This window comes from Corvus hawaiiensis, chromosome 5 (assembly GCF_020740725.1).
Source record: "Corvus hawaiiensis isolate bCorHaw1 chromosome 5, bCorHaw1.pri.cur, whole genome shotgun sequence".
Taxonomy (NCBI): Eukaryota; Metazoa; Chordata; class Aves; order Passeriformes; family Corvidae; genus Corvus; species Corvus hawaiiensis.
In genome coordinates, this window is record NC_063217.1 from 25,305,168 (window position 1) to 25,324,467 (window position 19,300).

Genomic DNA, 19,300 nt, shown 5'->3' on the forward strand with positions numbered 1-19,300 from the left:
CAGACTTTGGTGAATGAGGTCTGACTGGTAGGGAAGTTAAGTGTTTTGATGAAAGAACTGTGCTCATCATTGATTCAGGTGCTGAAGTTTTGATTTTCCCCCCAGGTGCAATGAACATAAACAGTTTTGACTTTGTAGATCTTGTGAAAAACTCTTCCTTTTTGCCTTTTTTAGCAAATCAAACTACTTTCATATAAACTTGCGTAATTGCTGTTGATTAGTTTATTGCAGAATCACAGACTCAGAGAATATTATGAGTTAGAAGGGATCTATGAGGATCATCAAAGTCCAAGTCCTGGCCCTGCGCAGGACGCCCCAAGAGGTCCTTGCGCCTGAGAGCATTGTCCAAATGCTTCTTGAACTCTGTTGGGCTTGGTACTCCTCTCCTCTCCTCTCCTCTCCTCTCCTCTCCTCTCCTCTCCTCTCCTCTCCTCTCCTCTCCTCTCCTCTCCTCTCCTCTCCTCTCCTCTCCTCTCCTCTCCTCTCCTCTCCTCTCCTCTCCTCTCCTCTCCTCTCCTCTCCTCTCCTCTCCTCTCCTCTCCTCTCCTCTCCTCTCCTCTCCTCTCCTCTCCTCTCCTCTCCTCTCCTCTCCTCTCCTCTCCTCTCCTCTCCTCTCCTCTCCTCTCCTCTCCTCTCCTCTCCTCTCCTCTCCTCTCCTCTCCTCTCCTCTCCTCTCCTCTCCTCTCCTCTCCTCTCCTCTCCTCTCCTCTCCTCTCCTCTTCCCTTAGCTTGAATTTTTATTTTAATCAATGAATATAATTTCTCCCTTTCTTGCTTTCTTCCTCAGTGCTAAAAAGTACACAATGTCTTTTTAATATTTAATTAATGAGATCACTTTACAGGTGTTAGTTTAAAGGTAACCATAGCACAAATGCATCCATTATTAACTGCAGAACTACAGTGGCTTCTTGGGAACCCTCTTCAGTTTAATATGAGAACCCCTGTCAACAGAAAACAGCGCTGATATTGTTGTTAAGTGTGACAGACTGGCAAATGCAATGGGCACCACGCTGGAACAATGCAAACTGCTCATATCAATGAAAGAGGCAACATTTAAAAGCGAGGTGAAGGCGGACAGCGAGAGGCTGGCCAGGAAGGTTCGGTTCCGCGTGGCGTCCTCGCACAGCGGGCGGGTGCTGAAGGAGGTGTACGCTGATGGGGAGGCTGCCGACTCTCTGGACTCCGAGTATGCCAGTAGCTCAGAGACTGACCAAACCAGCCGGCTGAGTGAAGTGGACGGGCAGCAGAATGGACACGTAGGGTCGGAGTGTGATGAAAATGAGAATGAGCAGGATGACTTGCTCATTTTAGTCAGAGCCACAAAAGAGAAAGGATTTGGTACAAAGAGAGTCAACATCCTCAGCAAAAATGGCACAGTCAGGGGAGTCAAGCATAAAGTCAGCGCTGGTCAAACCCTTTTTGACAATTTGGCAAAAGTATTTCAGGTAGGTGATGCAGATCTGCTGTCTGTAAACCCTCTCTCTGTCCCTTTTAACTCCATACATTATTCTTTGCTTTCTTCAAACTGCGCTCATTTCGGATTTCTCAATATTCTGTCTCGTTCCCATTGCTATCCACCTGCTGTTGTTGCACAAGAGAGGCACACTGGTCCTTCTAGTACAAAACAGCTCTGCACTCCATATTGACTGTGAACTTTGTTCTTCAAAATTGACCCAATATTTGCTGAGTAGAAATATGTGTGTTGTGCTTCCCATGCATGGATTAGGAAAGAAATGTAACAGAGGATTTAACTGGGGCTTTTCTGGAGATCCATACAGGTCTCCTGTACAGGGATGTGTCATGTTTCCACTCCTGCTGTATTAAGTCTAACGAGTTTACGATGTTATCTACTGTCCCTACATGTAAATATGTATACTTGCAAATTCCATTCTGTTTAATCTGCAAAGTAGATCGAATTAGGTGCAGGGTGGCAGCAATGATGGTTTTCCCATATGAAAATTTCAGGGGAATGAAATCTTAGTCGGAGGTCTCTTTTATCTATTTTCTATCTATTTTGTAGAAGGAGCAGAATATCTGTATTTGAAACAGTATATGCCACACTAATGCCTTAGGCAGAGAAACACAGGCCTTCAGAAAAATTAAGATAAAAGTTCTAAAATATTTATCTCATATGTATAATTTATCTATATATGCTATTCAAGCCTTTAAACCATTAATCTTCACACAGATAGCAACAAGTGTGCAACCAGACTCTTTCTCAAGGTTCTTAGAATCCAGAATTATGCTTTTCAATTAAATTATCCTGTGATGGCTTCAGGGCATTATTTTAAAACTTTTATGCAGTTTTAAATCATGGGGAATTTGATATTAATAACGAGTGTTTTTACATTTTGAAATTACTTTGAAATGAGGTAATTTCATATTACATTAATAAATGGCAATAGATTAACATTCCCTTGCTTCTGGATATGAATTTATCCTCTATGTGGTACCTAAATTAACAGTCTTTTTGTCAATATGAATGTTCCTGTAGGAGTTGAAGTTTCAGAGAAGAATCGCCTGTTAATTTTTGTTCTTTACGTCACATCACAGAGCACTCAAGTAGTTTGCTTTCTTCCAAGCTGCTCAAAGAAGAGTTTGTCCTTAATTCCTTACTCTGGTAAAATTTGTAACAAACTCACTTTTTCTAAGTAGATTTGAATTTGTAAGTATTAACTGAGGCATGTTTGGGTTCTTACCTAGCTTCAATGCCACTGTTCTGTGCTATTTCATTATGCAGAGTACACCATTTCACCCCACTAACCTCATTCCCTTCTAAAAGCTGTCTTCTACTACATCAGTAACACCAAGCTAAGAAATTTGAATCAGCTAGATAAACAGATCTGCTTGAAGACATATGCACCTTAATTAGTGTCCTTGCCATATTGCTTTTTCTGTCCCCAGTTTTAGATTGGAAGTTCTTCAGGAAAGCCCATGGACTGAAATCAATGTACTTTGATTGCAAAGCTTCTTGTATTTCTAGCAGAGTTAATGCTAGGACCAGGGCTGTTTCCATGAGGTGTTTTGCCAGGAGAAAGTATTTTCTTGAAAGGAGGCATATCCATCTTATAACTTCAGAAAATTACATGTATCCAAGTCTACCACAGAAGTCCTTAATTAAAACCTGTAAAAGAATGAGTGGTTTAAAAGGTGGTAAGGATTTTTTTAATTGACAATATTTTACTGCAGAAGAAAGGGGAAAAATTAAATTATCAGATGAAAACAAACCAAAGTTTTTCATACAGCATTACTATGAAGAACTCTCTGCTACAGGCATTGTAAAGTCCAAAAGAAAAGGCAGATTTTCAAAGTGGATGAGGAAAATATATGTGGAACTGAGAAGCTTCTTCCAAGGCAGGTCTAGATGAGTGATTTCCGAAAATAACTGTATATTCTTACATTAAGCACCTACTGGATCAAAGACATATATTTAATAATACAGAGAATATAATGGTTTGAGGTTTCTACTCAACTTCCCATTTCCCCAGAGATAAAGTTCTAAGTCTAGTGAAAAAGAATGACGGTTTGCATGTCTTTTATGCCATACTGTGAGCCAATTGTGTATGCCACATGGTGAGCACAGAGGAGAGCAAAACACAAAGGTTGGCTTTGAGATGGATTTGAAACTGCTCTATCCTAATGAGAAATATGATTGAAATCCGTCCAATTACAAATGAAATAATGGCCTTTAGAAAGAGATTAGAGAATGATTTCTAGTTTTCTGTAAGCATGTTCCAGACAATTAATTGAGCTGTAATACCAGTTAGAGAACAGCAAGCGTTCTTCTTTCAAAGATTTAGTAATATAGAAAGATGTCTTTATTAGCAGGTAAAACACAAAATCTCCTTATCTGGGCAAGTTTCTAAGTTACCCCCTTGATTATGTGAGGTCATCTCCAGTTACATGTTTCTCTTAGATAAGCAGCAGCAGATGTATAACAATAGCTAAGAGGAGAATGCCCCTCCCTGAGGAGAGTCCATCTCTGCCCTTTTGATGTTTCAGCAGCAGGAACTCGTATGAGATGAATTCATTGTGCATTTCTCAGAGTTAGTGTCAAAGTCAGTATTTTTAATCTCAGAGTATGCATATGAGCTCTTGACAATCCCGTATTCTAGGCACTGATAAGTTCTTGTATGCAAACACTTCTTATTTAGTATTTACTATATCACTTCCTCACTAAAATGTGTATGTAAGAAGCCAAATACCCAGTGTGTGTGAGTGTCTTGTGACCCTAAAACTAGGGGGTGTTTTTCTACTGTAATATCAGCATTCTGCTTCTTCAGACTATATCTGCAAACTCTTCTAATATACTATTTCCCCAAATCCCTAGAGGCTGCCTGTGATAGAGGAGAGATCCTTTAAAGCAAATCACTTTGCTCAGATATTCTAGGGATAAGCATGGATTCATTAACTGGGCTTCGTTATGTTGTGCAGTCAAGACCTTTGATTTTGTCTGTTCAAGTACCTGTGCTAAAAGCACTCATGTATTTTAATATTCTATGGAAATATTTGGATTTTTGAATTTTTTTTACACATTTTCTTACTATAGCCTTTCTACAGAATTGGTTCAGACGCTTTCTTCCCACAAACTTACCTGAAAAAAATCACACCTTCTGGAGCTTTTTTCAATTTTAAGAGAGTGATGTAATGCAGGAAGTATTTCTAGAAGAAAAGGTGTTTCTGGTTGTTGTTTCTATATGATACAAGCCTGGTTTGACAACGTATATCTAGTAGATGTGTGTCCCCTGCAACATCTTCCCACAGTCACGCACTGAGTGCTTCTCTCACCCTCTCAATCCATGACGTCTCATTTCCACTGTTCCCTGAGAAGCTGAGTCCTTCACATTATTCTGTCTGAGGACTGTCTGTGTCCCCAGAGGAGAGCTGCTCCAATGCTGTGACAGTGAAAGGTCTCTCACAGGTCATCCCTGCACAGCTGGTGAAGCTGCTGCCAGGTGAGTGGGAGCAGCTGTGGCAGCTGGGGCTAACACAGCCATGGGGATGGAATGTGGGACAGAGCAGGAATGTGGGACAGAGCAGGACACATCCAGGGGTTGTCTCAGCTTCATGGAAGAACATTCTGGGGGAAGAAAGGTGGGGAAGAGGCCAGCTCTATTGATGCTACAGGAGAGCATGGTTTCCATGGCAACCCCTCCAGCCTTTTCCTCCTTGGGGTGGATGCCACAGGGAGACTGTTGACATAGCAACCACATCCTGTCGGGGTGAGACAGTGGTGGGTGGGGTGATGATGGGTGTTGACATAACAACCGCTCTGGGTGGGGAAAGTGGGAGGGAGGTCACCGGTGGTCATTGGTGGAGGGCAGGGACAGCCACATGTATCACCCAGCCTCCACTAGCACCTAACCTGGGCCTGGGGGTAGCCTCCCACAGTGCTGGAAATACAGGCGTCAGACAGCTGGGAACATTTTATTTGTGAGAAACACACACTACTGAAAATCCTGAAAAGCAGGAGGGGGCTGGAGCTCCCAGTCTCCCCGTTCATGTATCTCCTTGGTATAAATTTTCTCTGGCTGAGACACTAAAACTGACAGCGTCAGCAGCTCTGAAGCTGGGGACATGACTTGCCAATTATGTCAGAAGCATAAGCCCCTTCTTATCTGAAGTAATTGTGGTTGTATTTCAGAACACTATCAGAAATTTTGTTTTCTAATATCACAATACTGTTTAAATGCAAATGGGTATGAATATTTCCTGCGTCTTTATGTAAAAAGTAGTAGAGAAATAGTTCTTTTTTCCTTGAAATAAATACAATTCTCTTCACAACCAATTTTTGTGACGAAGCCATTCCTATGATGGCTTCCGAGTCACATAGAGCAAAAATCCTTGGTTTGTCTAATATATTACTAGGGAGTGCAATGATTATTGTATGCCAAACCGGGTTTCCATCCCAATGTGCAATGTAATGGAGCTCAGCCAAAGGTTTTACACAGGTTTCTCCTCATTTTCCACTGTTTCAGCATGGGTATTTTTCTTCCATTTCCATACTTACACACTCCACTGGCCTTCCAGCCTCCTCTGAAAGGTCACGTTCTGCTAAATTAGCCACAGACCTCATTCTCAGGCAGGGCTTGCTGACATCTATTGCAAAAGGGCAGGCCTGGTTAACAGACCTGATGAATGTCTTTGTGAGCATTGTGTCAGAGAGGATATGGGTGAAGAGTCAGACATAATATACGCAGAATATTTCCAAGCAGTTTCTCAGGTAGAGCTCACCTTTAAGATTGCGAAGTGCAAGTCATTATTCAGCCTGATGTAGAATGAGCTCATTAATGTTTAGAAAGGTGGGAAAGGATAAAGAATCATGTGGAAGTTTGTTAAGAGGAGGGATTTTGGGGTGGTTAAGGGCACTTTGATATTTCTTTACTTGTAGGTGACCTGGAAAAGTCAATACACAGCAGGACATGCAGAGCTTACAAACTGATAGGGCTAGCTAGTACCACAGACAAAATAAAGTGAAATACAGCAGGAAAACCAACCATCTTCCAAAGAAGACAGAGGCTAAAAAGTGATGTTAAGGAAAGTTTCTTGTGTCATAGTACAAGCAAAGGTTTTTAGGGTGGATGGCATGCTGTATACCACTCCAGCCTCTGGAGGATATATCGCTACAATCCCCAAAAGTCTGGGGAGACGAGAGAGAGATCTGCACCTTCACTGGAGAAGTCACAATACTCTCTTCCTCTCTGATCAGCTGATGATCAGCACTGGCACTCCAGAAATCATTGGACTATTTGAATTCAACATCCTCTTCTAGGACTGGACAAAGATTGTAAAAACTCTCCTGAACTTTGCCTTCATATTCTCCTCCATACACACTACTCTGTGACTCCCAAATGGACATAGCCCACCAGAGAAAACAATGGACTGGATTGCTTGCATAGATCATTTGTTGTAGTAATGTCCCTTGTATTGATAGAGATAAATCCCAGTGAGCTGCAGGTATCTGAGGTAGAAACATCCAGTGTATTTTCCTAATATTAGCAAGTCTGGAAGACTAATTACTGAACAGTGTTACACTGAAATCCACTGGAGAACAGGAAAAAATGTAATGACATGGAGGATGAAGTGATTATGAAAAGCAGGATTTCACTTGTTACAGAAAATTCAGAGTTAGAAGGACAACTGGATCACTACTGGGATGGGCATAGCATCCCTTCACCACTTGCTCTGTACCTTCAGAAGGGCTTTGATCTGTGACCACACTGCATGGGACAGTGATTCATCTGATGCCATTGATCATGTCACAGTTAAAACAAGTGGTTTCCGGAGCTGATATCTGAGCAGACACACTGAATTAGAAAGGAAGATGTTCAGGTCTGTGAGCTTTTAACTGGAACCTGGATTTAGCCAGTACTTAGGGTATTGGTTTTTTATTGTTCACATGTTCTTGTAGAAATCAGCTATAAAGCACTGAGGTCAGACAGGTCTATTACTAGACTATTCAGGACATTTTAGGATTTGCTTCTGTTGGACTTGAAATGTATTTGACATAGACTTGAAATGATCAGTAAATAGACTTTTAAATATCTAAACCTCTGGAAGTGATATACAAGTTTTGAGTTAAAAATGAGACTTACCCGTCTCATTTTCAAAAACTGTAGATATGGGATGTCTTGACTTCTCAATACACTCAACACTGGGAAGCTTACCAACAAAACTGTGATTAAATGTATTACTCTTTTGAGACTGAATCAATAACTGAAGAAAAAAATTTATAGGCTTTTATGCTGGCAGTCTGACCAGCATGTACTGGACATCTGTCCAACCTTCCAGTGCACTGCATGGCCTCAAAATTAGTCTTGCTGTGATGAGCAAGATCTTGATCCTTGTGAAGTGTCCATAAATGAGGTCAGTGTTCTTGAGACGCCTCGTCCCTTGCATGGGAAAGGGCATAGCAAGGAAGCTGTGGTATTACTGCAGTGACTATGTGTACACAGAATATGTAGTACTAGAGGGAATCAAGACTTTAGGTATGGATTCAAAAAACTCACAGGCCCCTGTGAGGAAGGACTTAGACATCAAGCTCCAAAACCAAGATTCTCCAAATCTCTCTTTGGTGTACCCTTGCATCAAAGGTGGCAAGAGCCTTTCCTTAATGAAAATTTGACTAATTCTCTGCCTTGGCCACATGCCTCAGCATCTCAGGATTGACAGGACCTGACAGTTACTTACTACCTGTGTCCTATGGGATCTGTAAAATAAGGGTTCCATTGCCTGTCCCACCTGCATGGCTTCATGCAGTAGGTGTTCCATGAGCATGCCTGGTGCCTCAGCTCCTACACAAACTACACATAAACAGATGCTGCTTTGTTATGAATTGTGCCTGCAGGAGGCAGCGGTGGGAAATATACTTTGAAATAGTCACAAGATAGTGAGAATAAGTTGTTGGAGCAGGAGTAGAACACAGGCTTGCTGATTCTCAACTTGCCATAGCAAATACTACTGTGCTCTTCAGCATCATCCTTCCCTTCCCTTCCCTTCCCTTCCCTTCCCTTCCCTTCCCTTCCCTTCCCTTCCCTTCCCTTCCCTTCCCTTCCCTTCCCTTCCCTTCCCTTCCCTTCCCTTCCCTTCCCTTCCCCTTCCCCTTCCCCTTCCCCTTCCCCTTCCCCTTCCCCTTCCCCTTCCCCTTCCCCTTCCCCTTCCCCTTCCCCTTCCCCTTCCCCTTCCCCTTCCCCTTCCCCTTCCCCTTCCCCTTCCATTTTCTCTTAAGCACTATAAGGATCACATTGTTCCAGCATAGAAGCATCCTAGAAAAGCTTGTAGCCTGTGACTTGCTTGTTAGGGAAAAGAGGTAGGGAGGAGACTGAATCAGGTATTCAAGACATGAGAGATTGCAAATTATGATGTTCTGCCACCTTGTTTCATCTTCTCTCTTTTAATCTAAAAATAGATTTTCTTTCTTTTTGAAAGAATAAATGCAAATGCCAAATGGAAAAAGGCTTCCTGGTTGTACTAAGTGGGATTCTTAAGTCATATTGGCCTCAGGAAATTCTCTGATCTGAAAATAGTCATAAAATGAAACAGTATTAGTAGGAAATGCCGTATATACTTTCCAGACTCTTACTTTTAATTATCTGTCTGGTAGATGGCCTGGGATACCAGATGAGCAGTAGGTCTGAGCCTATGTACTGCTCTGGGACTCTTACATAATGTCCCTTTGGGGGGCTGCTCAATAAGGTGCTCAGCCTTTGAATTACCATGGAAAATGCTTCATCTTGCTTCAAACTAACTTGAAAAAGAGTCATGTTACACAAGCAGCCTATCAAAAAAATCTTAGGATGCTAGTACATAATTTTTTTCTACTTATTCTAAGAGTAAGATTTTTTTTCCCCCTGAATTGGCCTCTTACAACAGAGATGAAAAAGATGAACTGATTAGCCTTAATCATTAATTAGTAGCAATAGCTCTTGTCTTTTGCCATCTGTGAAGCTCAATTTGGTAACACAGCAGGAAAATAAGGAGAAAATATCTTTTGAAGTATTCTTAAAACTAGGACTATCAAGAAAATTTGGGGCTATTCACTTTTCTTTGACATGGTAAAACAGGCTGCCTGCTAGTTCATTGCCCCATAATCTTTGCATGCCTTTGACACAGCAAATACAAATATTGTAGAACACATAAAGATGAAATAAATTGCCTATTTGCTTAATTCCTATCATCATACTTGGTCATTGACCCTTAATTTTGTATACAAATAAATTACTCTGCAGCCAAATATTTAAGGGTCCTCATTGCACTTGAGTGTCTTAGGTGAAGTATCTTTTACTTAAAACTTTACAAACATGGAAGCAAATATTTGGCTACATTGGGCTAATTTGTCACCAGAGTGCACAGCTGTGCAATTGCAAAAATATGGTAATAATGAAGATGAAAAAACAGCTCCTTTATTAAAACTTAAAAAAATTTTCTAACAAGTTAAGTGCATTAAAATCCCATTATTTAGTTTGCAGATCTCAAAACTGTTTCAGTTCTTAACTAGGATTTGCAAATACTAGGATTTGTGTAGGTTTACACAAGCTAGGAAATATCAATGTATATGTGCCACAGGTGTTGTGTTTCTAGACTGCTCTGTTCTGTCAACAGCTTGCTGTGATATTTGTCTACTAGGGTTGGCAGTTTATTACATACTGCACCAAAAAAAGGTACATGATTAACAGCTTGAAAGAAAGAAATGGTCAAAGACATCATATTTTTTTTTGGCTAGAACTTTAGCCTGTGACTGCAACATTTGGTGGTACCATAACTTTGTAGCTGAAATATAATAAAACATTCTTCAGAATGGAATTTGCTACCAGAGAGAAAAGAGTACAGCTTTCATGCATGAAAACCTTTCTAATGGCTGCAACATCCATTGCAAGGTAGTACAAAACATGAAAATCAAACCTCAGTGAATTTTCCCAAAGCTTGCAAGAGGAATAATAAATAGGACAGCATCCCCAGCATGTTGGTTTTGAAAAGAAGCTGGAAAGTTACAGCTCCCCATCCAAACAGGAAATCTTGTGGTTTTGCTTGATGCAGGAGTTATATTGTGGAGAAGCTGTCACAGCATGACTCTTTATAGCCTCCATCATAGAAAGCAACAGAAATGGTCACAGATGAGCAGCTGGATTCACTGAGGCAGAGACTCATTTCACGCATGGCAAGAAAGAAGACAGAAAAACTTCACTCATTGCTAGTATGAATTGTGGAAAGCATTTTAACAGCCTTAGTACCATTTTGCTTTGGAATTTTAACAAGAGACACCATCCTTCAATGTCAGACAAGTATGTCTTCTATACTGCAGTAAAACCACACACAGACTCATTCTTTCTCCATTTCTCAAAAAGAAATATAAAAAGCCTTACTGGCCAATATTTGCACACATTTATAACACCATGCAGTGTTACGAGCTGCACTGACAAATCAGCCAATGCTGCTACAAAGGCAAAGAATAGTTTCTTTGAAATTCACTCTCAGTACCCTTGTTTTGAATATTACTGATTGCTAATTATCTAACAAGCTTTAAAACTACTGGGAGTTGTCAGGAGTCATACACTGTTATTTAAGAAAAATCTGTTTCTCCTTGCAAATTCTGTAAGACAGAAAGAACTCAGTCTCTAAAGAACTTACAGCTTTTTAAAGAAAATGTGATATTTTCCTGCCCAGCTGCTCATGTCTTGCTATTGGTTTGCTATACCTAAATGCAAAGGACTCTCCCTCCTAGCCCTACAGGCAAATATGAAACATTTCATTGCTGTTCAAGTGGAGGATATCCTAAGAGGCAGACTGATAGACACAGTGAAAAAGGAGAGCTTTAAGCATTATTGCTTCTTTCCACCTGTCACAGGTCATAATCCGTACCTTGAGAACTTCCCTTTCCAGGTGTTGGCTGATGAGGTCTCTGGCGAGACCCCACCTGAAGTGCTGTGTCACCTCTGGATTTCAATGCGGGAGGGTTATTGTCCTGTTGGAGCAAGTCCAGAGAAAGGCCACCAAGTTGATCAGGCCCCTCTTATGAAGAAAGGCTGAGAGAATTTGGTTTGTTCAGCCTGGAAAAGACAAGTCTTTGGAGTGATCTAATTGTGGACTTCCAGTCCAAAGGGAACTTAGAGGAAAGATGGGGCAAGACTCTTTACAAGAGCATGTAGTGACAGACAAGGGGGAATGGGTTCAAATTCAAAGACAGTAGGTTTAGATTAGATCTTAGGAAAAAATTCCTTACTGTGAGGGTGGTGAGGCACTGGAACAGGTTGCCCAGGGAAGTTGTGAATACCTCAACCCTGGAAGTGTTCAAGGCCAGGTTGGATGAGTCTCTGAGTAACCTGGTCTAGTGAAAGGTGTCCTGCTGATGCCTTCTATGATTCTATGATGGTTTCAATCGGATTCACTCATGCAGTGGGTAAATCTGGTTGTTCTTTCAAATCCCACAATGATTCAAAAATATAAGCACCTACTCAGACCCTCCAAGTTCAAACTTAAACTTGTCATAAGGATTTAAAAGGCTCAGTTTCTAAATGACTTGTTCAGGAAATAGATTCTGTTCATCTAACTGTCTGCAAAATGTTGCCATGACAGCTATTGTTGTATTTGCTGGGTGGTCAAGCCTTTTGCAAACTGGTCTGCTTGGTGGGTGATGTTCTTGTGCATCCTCATGTGGAAGATTGTGGGGTGGAAGGACACTTTTACTGGCCAATATTTGCAGCTGAATGTAGGTAACTAATACTATGGGGAGCTTTTTTAGCTGTTTGTGAGTGGGAACAGACTTGAATAATGTAGTTCCTTCACCCAGGTGGTTTCATCATCAGCTGCTCCAGCAGTTCTCTTTTGAAGACACAACAGATAACAGCAAGAGGTTTCCAAAATGGAGAACTGTCTAGTGAACCTTCTGACCTGTTCTTTATGCTGTCTCAATTCTCATTTTGGCAGGCTATTCAGCTGGCAGAAGTGCAATCAAGTATGGGGTTTCAGCATTGTTTGAAGACATGATATGAAATTAGAATAAATGTTGTTATTGATTGTTCTTGCTACATGGTATTAAATGATATCTATGCAAAGAAGCCATTGAAATGTTGTTCCAAAAGAAAAGCAGACAGATGATTTAATAATCTCAGCTTCTTCATTTGTAGTCTTACTCCTTGAGCAGAACACATTTAACTCTATGACATTATATAGATGATATGATATAGATAAAGTATGATTATATGAACATGAGTTTCTGTTTTATTTAAAAAAATACACATCTCTGGGCGAAATCCTGAATCAGACTAGAATGTAAAGCTGCTTACACTGACCTTGCTAAAACATTAGTTCAACTGCAGATGTGATATATACAGAATAACTAACTCGGTGGCTATTTTGACCAACAGGTTTAGGACCTGGTATAAACCATACAACCTGCTAAATTCTGATTTCCAGACATTATACCTACATGGTTAAAAACCGAAAGAAAACAGAAGCTTATGCCTTAGTGTTTTTCCAGCAATGAAGTTTATAATTCTGCTTCATGAAGTTGACTTGTATTTTGCTCACATGGAACTGGTGGACGAGCCACCTGTCCCCTTTCATACATCAAGGCTAGCTGTGACAGTATAGGCTATTCTAGGTCAGAGCTGGTTTAGGTATGCTGTCTAGGAGTTGTATCTGCATAAAAAATCTCAAGCTCTCTGCCTTTTTTGAAAATCTATTGCTTAAAAAAGAAATTAACCTCTTTAAGTGTGCAATGTAGATGGATCTTTAATTTAAAAAATGGATATTGAGTATATAAGTAATAATTAACTACTCAAGGTTTGAAGATGAAGGTACCAAATATCTAGGTATTATTAAGTAATGAGATAGCTGAGAGCATAGTTCCAATTAGGTTAAGTAATATAGCAGGGAAACAAGGTCCTTCATCACTCAGTGCTAATGCAGAACAAAGTAGTGCTATAACTACAAGATACTCCTTTGCATCACTTCCATAAATTGAGTGATAGGGCTCTCTGAGAGGTGAGGACTGAATCAGCACTTTGGTGCACCAATCTCACTGTAACTTTGATCTTTGCCTCGTTCAAAGGTCTGTGCAGAATTCATTACCAGTTGCTGAGTGCTTTGTGACCCCAGGTGAGATAATGCTTCGTGTCCACCTGACAAATGGTTGTCCTTTTCTTTAACTGTGTAGTGCAAATGACAACTCCAACCTTTACAGAATAGCCTGTTTTTATCTCCACCCACGAGTAACATTTTCAGCTAGACTTCAAGTTGTATAAGGTGTCAGGGAAGAAAAAGTACATAGTTTGTCAGATGTTTGGCATTGAAAATTAAGGGAGGGTGGTGGTTTCTCTGATTTGCTCAACATTCCTTGAGAGTTTCTAGTGAATCTCATTTCAGCTTCCATTTGTAGAAATGCAGTAAAAGATAAAATAACTTTTGACAGAAAGCTTATTATCTGCTGAACATAAAAACTCCATGTATCCCAAATCAAAACCAGAATTTTTTTAACCCTGTCCTCTCATTTTATTGCTTAAGAAGGTTAATTGTGAAGAATTGATAGTAATTTTTCAATTTTCTCTGTTGATGATTGCAGTTGAGAATGACACTTATTTCATTAACGTTATTACCTTCTTTAGTTGTTTTTTGAGTGAGGAGTTCTGTTATATATGACAGACTGACTCTAGGCTGTAATTAATCCATGACAGTCTGAAACACTTTTCAATGAAAATGCAATATATTTTTGATTGAGCTAAGTGTAACTGATTAGGGCTTTCCTGAATACCAGTTTTACTTGCTGATTCTCTCTAGCACTAGGAGAATCACCAGTTGCAACACTGGTGCAAATATAATGAGTAATGGACTATTGTGCTGTTTCCTATCTGGTATATTGAAAGTAAGTGTTGGGAAAACAGGTTCACTTACCACACAAAGCATAGCTGACAAAGAAGGAAGAGCCATGAAATATCATAAGCAGGATCTCACCAGTTTCATTCTCCAGTCAGAAATATGATGAATGGCATTTGTAAGAAGCTCAACAGACTAGAATACAGTTTTCATAGACCTCTAATGCCTGTTAATGAACCAAACTAACTGACATTTGGGAACTATAAAGGGGATCACTGCATGAGTTAACTGCACCTGGCAATGTTTAAATGTAAAATGAGTCAGAGATCCCTGTATGTATGTATTATTATTATGTTATTATTAGCATTTATCAGTCTCTCCAGCAGTCTAAAGACACCAAGGGAATATTTTAGAAAGAATGAGTAGGGAACTGGTGAAAGGGAGGAGCAAAGAGAAAGAGGGAAGGGATAGAAATCTGCTTTTTTTTAAACTTCATCTGCCTGCCAGAGAACACTATACGGGGTATTCCAAAGCTGCTGCCAAGTTTAAAAGAAATGGACCAGAGTAGACATTGTAATTTTCATGGCAGCCATTTGCTGCTGATCACACAAGCCTGTTGCTCTGAAGCATGAAATGTTCTACTGAATGAAGCAGAAGTGATTACAGACAGATGGGGTCAGGGTTCACAAACAAGGACTCACTCAGAGCCATGCTGTTAGCTCACTTTTTCACATCGTCTGAGATAGCAAACACTTTCATCTTGATCTGTCTATTCTCATCAAGTCCTGTTCTAGTTCACTCCTGACTAAAGCCATCCTTACTTGCAGAATATTCTCAGAGAGGACATGAGCTGGCCAATGATTGTCCCCAGATAGACAACATAGGTTCAAACATCTAGAACACTGTGGTAAATAAGAAGCAAAATGAAAAGCTGGTCATGAGAAGAGAAAATAGGATTTGAACTCCACAACTGCTGTTTCAAGCAAATGCATTGTGTTTGTTTTTTAACAAGTCAGGGTGTCATCGTGGGAAATGGTACATAAAAAACCAGTAGAATTACCACCAAAGTCTGAGTATGTAGTAGGATTAAACGTTCCCTTCCAAGAGAATGAAACATATTTTAAAAATTCTATTAATATTATTAGAAAGAAATCCACAAAGTAGCTTAAAATGTGAATTGGTGGTATCAAAAATAATTATGTCAGAAAAATAACTAGTCATTTATCAAGTATTTCATACATGCATCCAAATATAAACAATTCTAGAAGTGTTTAAAGGTCCTTTTTGGTCAAGTGACCAAACACTAAGTGCTAAACAGAACACTTTCAAATGGACCTACATGCCCCCTCCTTTTATTTCCAACCCTTCTTGTTTTGAGTAGAGCCCAGAAAACAGAAAGGCCCAGAAGAAAAAAAAAGGAAAAATTGAACAATATTTTTTAAACTTCAGAAAATTTTCAATTTATCAAAGTTCAATTTTCATTTTACTCAGTCTATGTATTCCTGTTGCTAGCGATAAAAGATAGAAATGAAATAAACACTGATCAACTGTTGAATAATAATTATTTTTCATACTCCCACATATAACTGTTATCACCAAGTGGTAACTCGTAACTGTTAAGCAGCAGGAAATTAAATGATGTAATCTAGAACAAATCTTCTTCTAAGAACGGAGACTTATTCTCAGATTTCTGGGGATTGAAATTTGTTTAGAATTGTGTAATTAATACTAACATTATTCTCATGACCCATCTGTGATCCATTGTTTCAGTTCTCTGGTCTTCCACACTATTTACAGGCACAGCTTCAGGTAGGCAGATGCTATGCAGCTCAAGCCATACATTTTTAATTTACCGATAGCAGCATTTCCTTAGGTGACATGCTGTAGTCTTATTTTCCCTCTTTTACATTAATTCGTTTCTGTTTGCAAGGTACATTGAAATAACAGTGACCTTCAAATTTGCCTGTTCTCTAACTATGTGTCATATGTTAGTAGACACAGAAAATGTGTAGGAATGATAAACTGTGAACAATTTTTACTTTCACATTTAGTTTTACTTCCGCATTTCCCAGCCACTTTAAAGTGCCTGTATCTTACTCATGTCCAAGGCACACTGCGTAAAGTGTTATGCTGCTGTTCTGTGAGCAAAGTCTTCAGTAAACTTTCTCCAGATAAACAGCTGAAAATAGCCAAAGAAATTCAGCTCTCTCCTTGTCCTTTCTTGTACTTTCTGTAACGAAGTCAAAAACCCTCACGGGGATAATTGAAAAGTTGGGTCCCCTTAGTTTCACATAGATCAGACATTTACTGTAGCAGCAGAAGAAAGGCTTCCACATGCTGGCAGCATTAGAGGAAATGAAATCACTCCTGGAGGCCTGGCAAAATTGTGTATTCATTTTAAAACTTATTTTAAAATTAATGAATTTGATGTGGAAGAGAGATAAAGAGCAATCAGGCTTTCTGGAGGGAAAGGGAAGCTTACTCTGCAATCTGGTCAGATCTTTGAAGTAAAGAAAGAAAAAGGGATGAGGGAAACGTGTTTTCAATTACAGCTTGAATTCAGAAATTTTGGCAAAGACAGATTAACGGGAGTATGTAGGAGGTTTTTTAACACTGTACTTCAACCACACTTGTTGGTGACCAACAGTAAGATAAATCCTTTTGTCTGTTCTTTTGATTACAGCTTAAAAATACCTATATTTTAACCCCATATTATGGTGAATTTTCTTTGTAACTTTTTTAGCTAAAAGAAAAAACTGTATTGTCATTTCCACCAGAACTACTGTTCTGACCACAAGGGAATTTGAAGTTTTGCAAAATTTGTGCAGTTTTTACCATTTAATTTTCCCGAATTCAGCTCTTCATCTGTACCTTACTGGCACAGTCTATTTCTTAAGAAGCAGTAATAAAATTTAATAAACACTTCTAATCAGCATTTATTTTATGCAGTTGAAGACCCAAGAAGCAAATCAGAGAGCTGATATAACCTATAACACTGTAACACAATTGTGCAAAAGTATGGGTTTCAATTTCCTGATCCAATGATTACATCAAACAAAGAAAAAATGTTTATGTTGCCACTCAGATTGTTCAGCTGAAAGCCATTCATCAAACATAGCAGATAATCAAACATCAGGAACATTAGCTTATAAATCTCCTACTAGCACTGCACCTGTGGAAAACAAATATTTCCCTGGTTGGATGCCAGATTACAGCACACTACAATGAGCCTTGCAATACAGAGTAGGCACAGAGGGGAAATATGGCATAACCCAATGCCAAAGGAAATTCATTTTTAGGATAGGCGCCGATTGGAGTTTGCACCGTGTGGAACCACAGAACCATAGGATGGTTTGGTTTGGAAGTGACCTTAAAGATGATTCAGTTCCAACCCCCTGCCATGGGGAGGGATGCCACTTGCTAGATGAGGTTTCCCAGAGTCCCATCTAGCCAGGCCTTGAACACTTCCATGGATGGGGAATTCACAACTTCTCTGGGCAATGATGTATTCTGCATAGGTTAAGGTAGGTATTAAGAATGTTCATATTAAATATACTATAAAACAGCTATGAAAAGCAAAAAGCTACTTATTAGAAACAGCAGCATTTCCCCACTGAAAAACTTAGCTTGTTTTGCTGGAAAGAAAAGTTTTATGGTCTAGTGTTGTTTCCTGTCCCAAAGGAGCCATTTTGCAAATACTGTGTTTACAAGTAAAGTGATGCCAGCACCTTTCCTCTTGTACAGGAAATCTTGTTGCTCTTAAATGAATTGATGAGGGAAGAAGAGGGTAATATCTGAACAGGCTGTTTGATGAACAGCATCAGAGCAATCATTAACTTTCTTTACTCTCTCCTTTCGCAATCAGTTTGTTTCAGAGATGACAAAATACGGTTACTGAACTAACAGATGAAAAGACAAGGCCGGAATGTGCCATGGCCCTGCCACTGAAGGCTGAGAAGCATTCAAGCTCTCAGTGAAGATGAAGATCAATGTCAGAAAAAGCAAGTGTACTTCCCATGTGGTCTGAGACCATTTTGGTCACCTGACAAGAAAACACTGTATTTGGTAAAATGCATACACTAGCTCCCATGGAACTTTATCCAGGTGAATAGTCACTAATGTATGCTCAAAGAATTGTGCTCCAAGAGATGGCAAATAAATTTATGAATATACCTCCAGTCAACCTTCTCAATGACAAATAAATTCCCTTTGCCTAGTGTATTCTAGGAAATACTGCTGTTTCATTCACTTTATTTAGTGAATGCCTTGTGAATGACAGAGCATTCTCTCCGTCACATTTACTTTTACAAGGCTGAATCTTGGTTATCAGCTAGAACTGGTTAAAGACCTTGAAATGTATCTGTATTGTTAGTCAGATGAATAGATATAAAATAATAATCCTAGAGTAATTCTTTCCATGGTTTACAATGATTGATATGCTCAAAGGAATCAAAGCAATGGGACAACACCCAATTCCTAATTTGAAGGAATCCAGGAAGTATGTGGCTACAGAGACACATTTTGTAGGAGAGATCATAATGAGGCTGAAAGGTTGTATATGAGGTTTCAATTGTCTATTTTGGTGTGAGATCCCACAGCACACTTTGAAAATGAAGGGGAAAGTTATCATATGCCTTGCTGAACCGTGGCTTAGATATTTTCTCACTGCTGCCTCAATGTTGCACTGGGAGATTCCTGCTGTAAATGGAAAAGAACTGAATCTGTCTTTCCTAAGAAAATTATTGCATATTATTTTTGTATGGTGATTGTGATGGCTGATGAAAATTTTCTGAAATAATTTTCTCTGGCTAATGCAGTTAAGAAAATTGTACTACACTGAATTTTGTGTTGGATTTTTCTGATGTGAAAGAAGTCATAAAAATGTTGTGATAGGACTAGGGAGAATAACTTCCAACAGAATGAGAGTAGGTTGAGATTAGATACTAGAAAGAAATTCTTTACTTTGTGGGTGGTGAGGCACTGGAACAGG

General features: G+C 39.5%; 1 protein-coding gene across 1 annotated transcript in view; it reads left to right on the forward strand.

Moving 5' to 3' along the window:
- Positions 1 to 998: 998 nt before the first annotated feature.
- GRXCR1 (glutaredoxin and cysteine rich domain containing 1) overlaps positions 999 to 19,300 on the forward strand; it is a 39,612-nt gene continuing 21,310 nt past the window's right edge. Inside the window, exon 1 of the mRNA XM_048305402.1 lies at positions 999 to 1,445. Within this exon, the coding sequence (XP_048161359.1) occupies positions 999 to 1,445 (447 nt within the window). The remainder of the gene's footprint in view (positions 1,446 to 19,300) is intronic.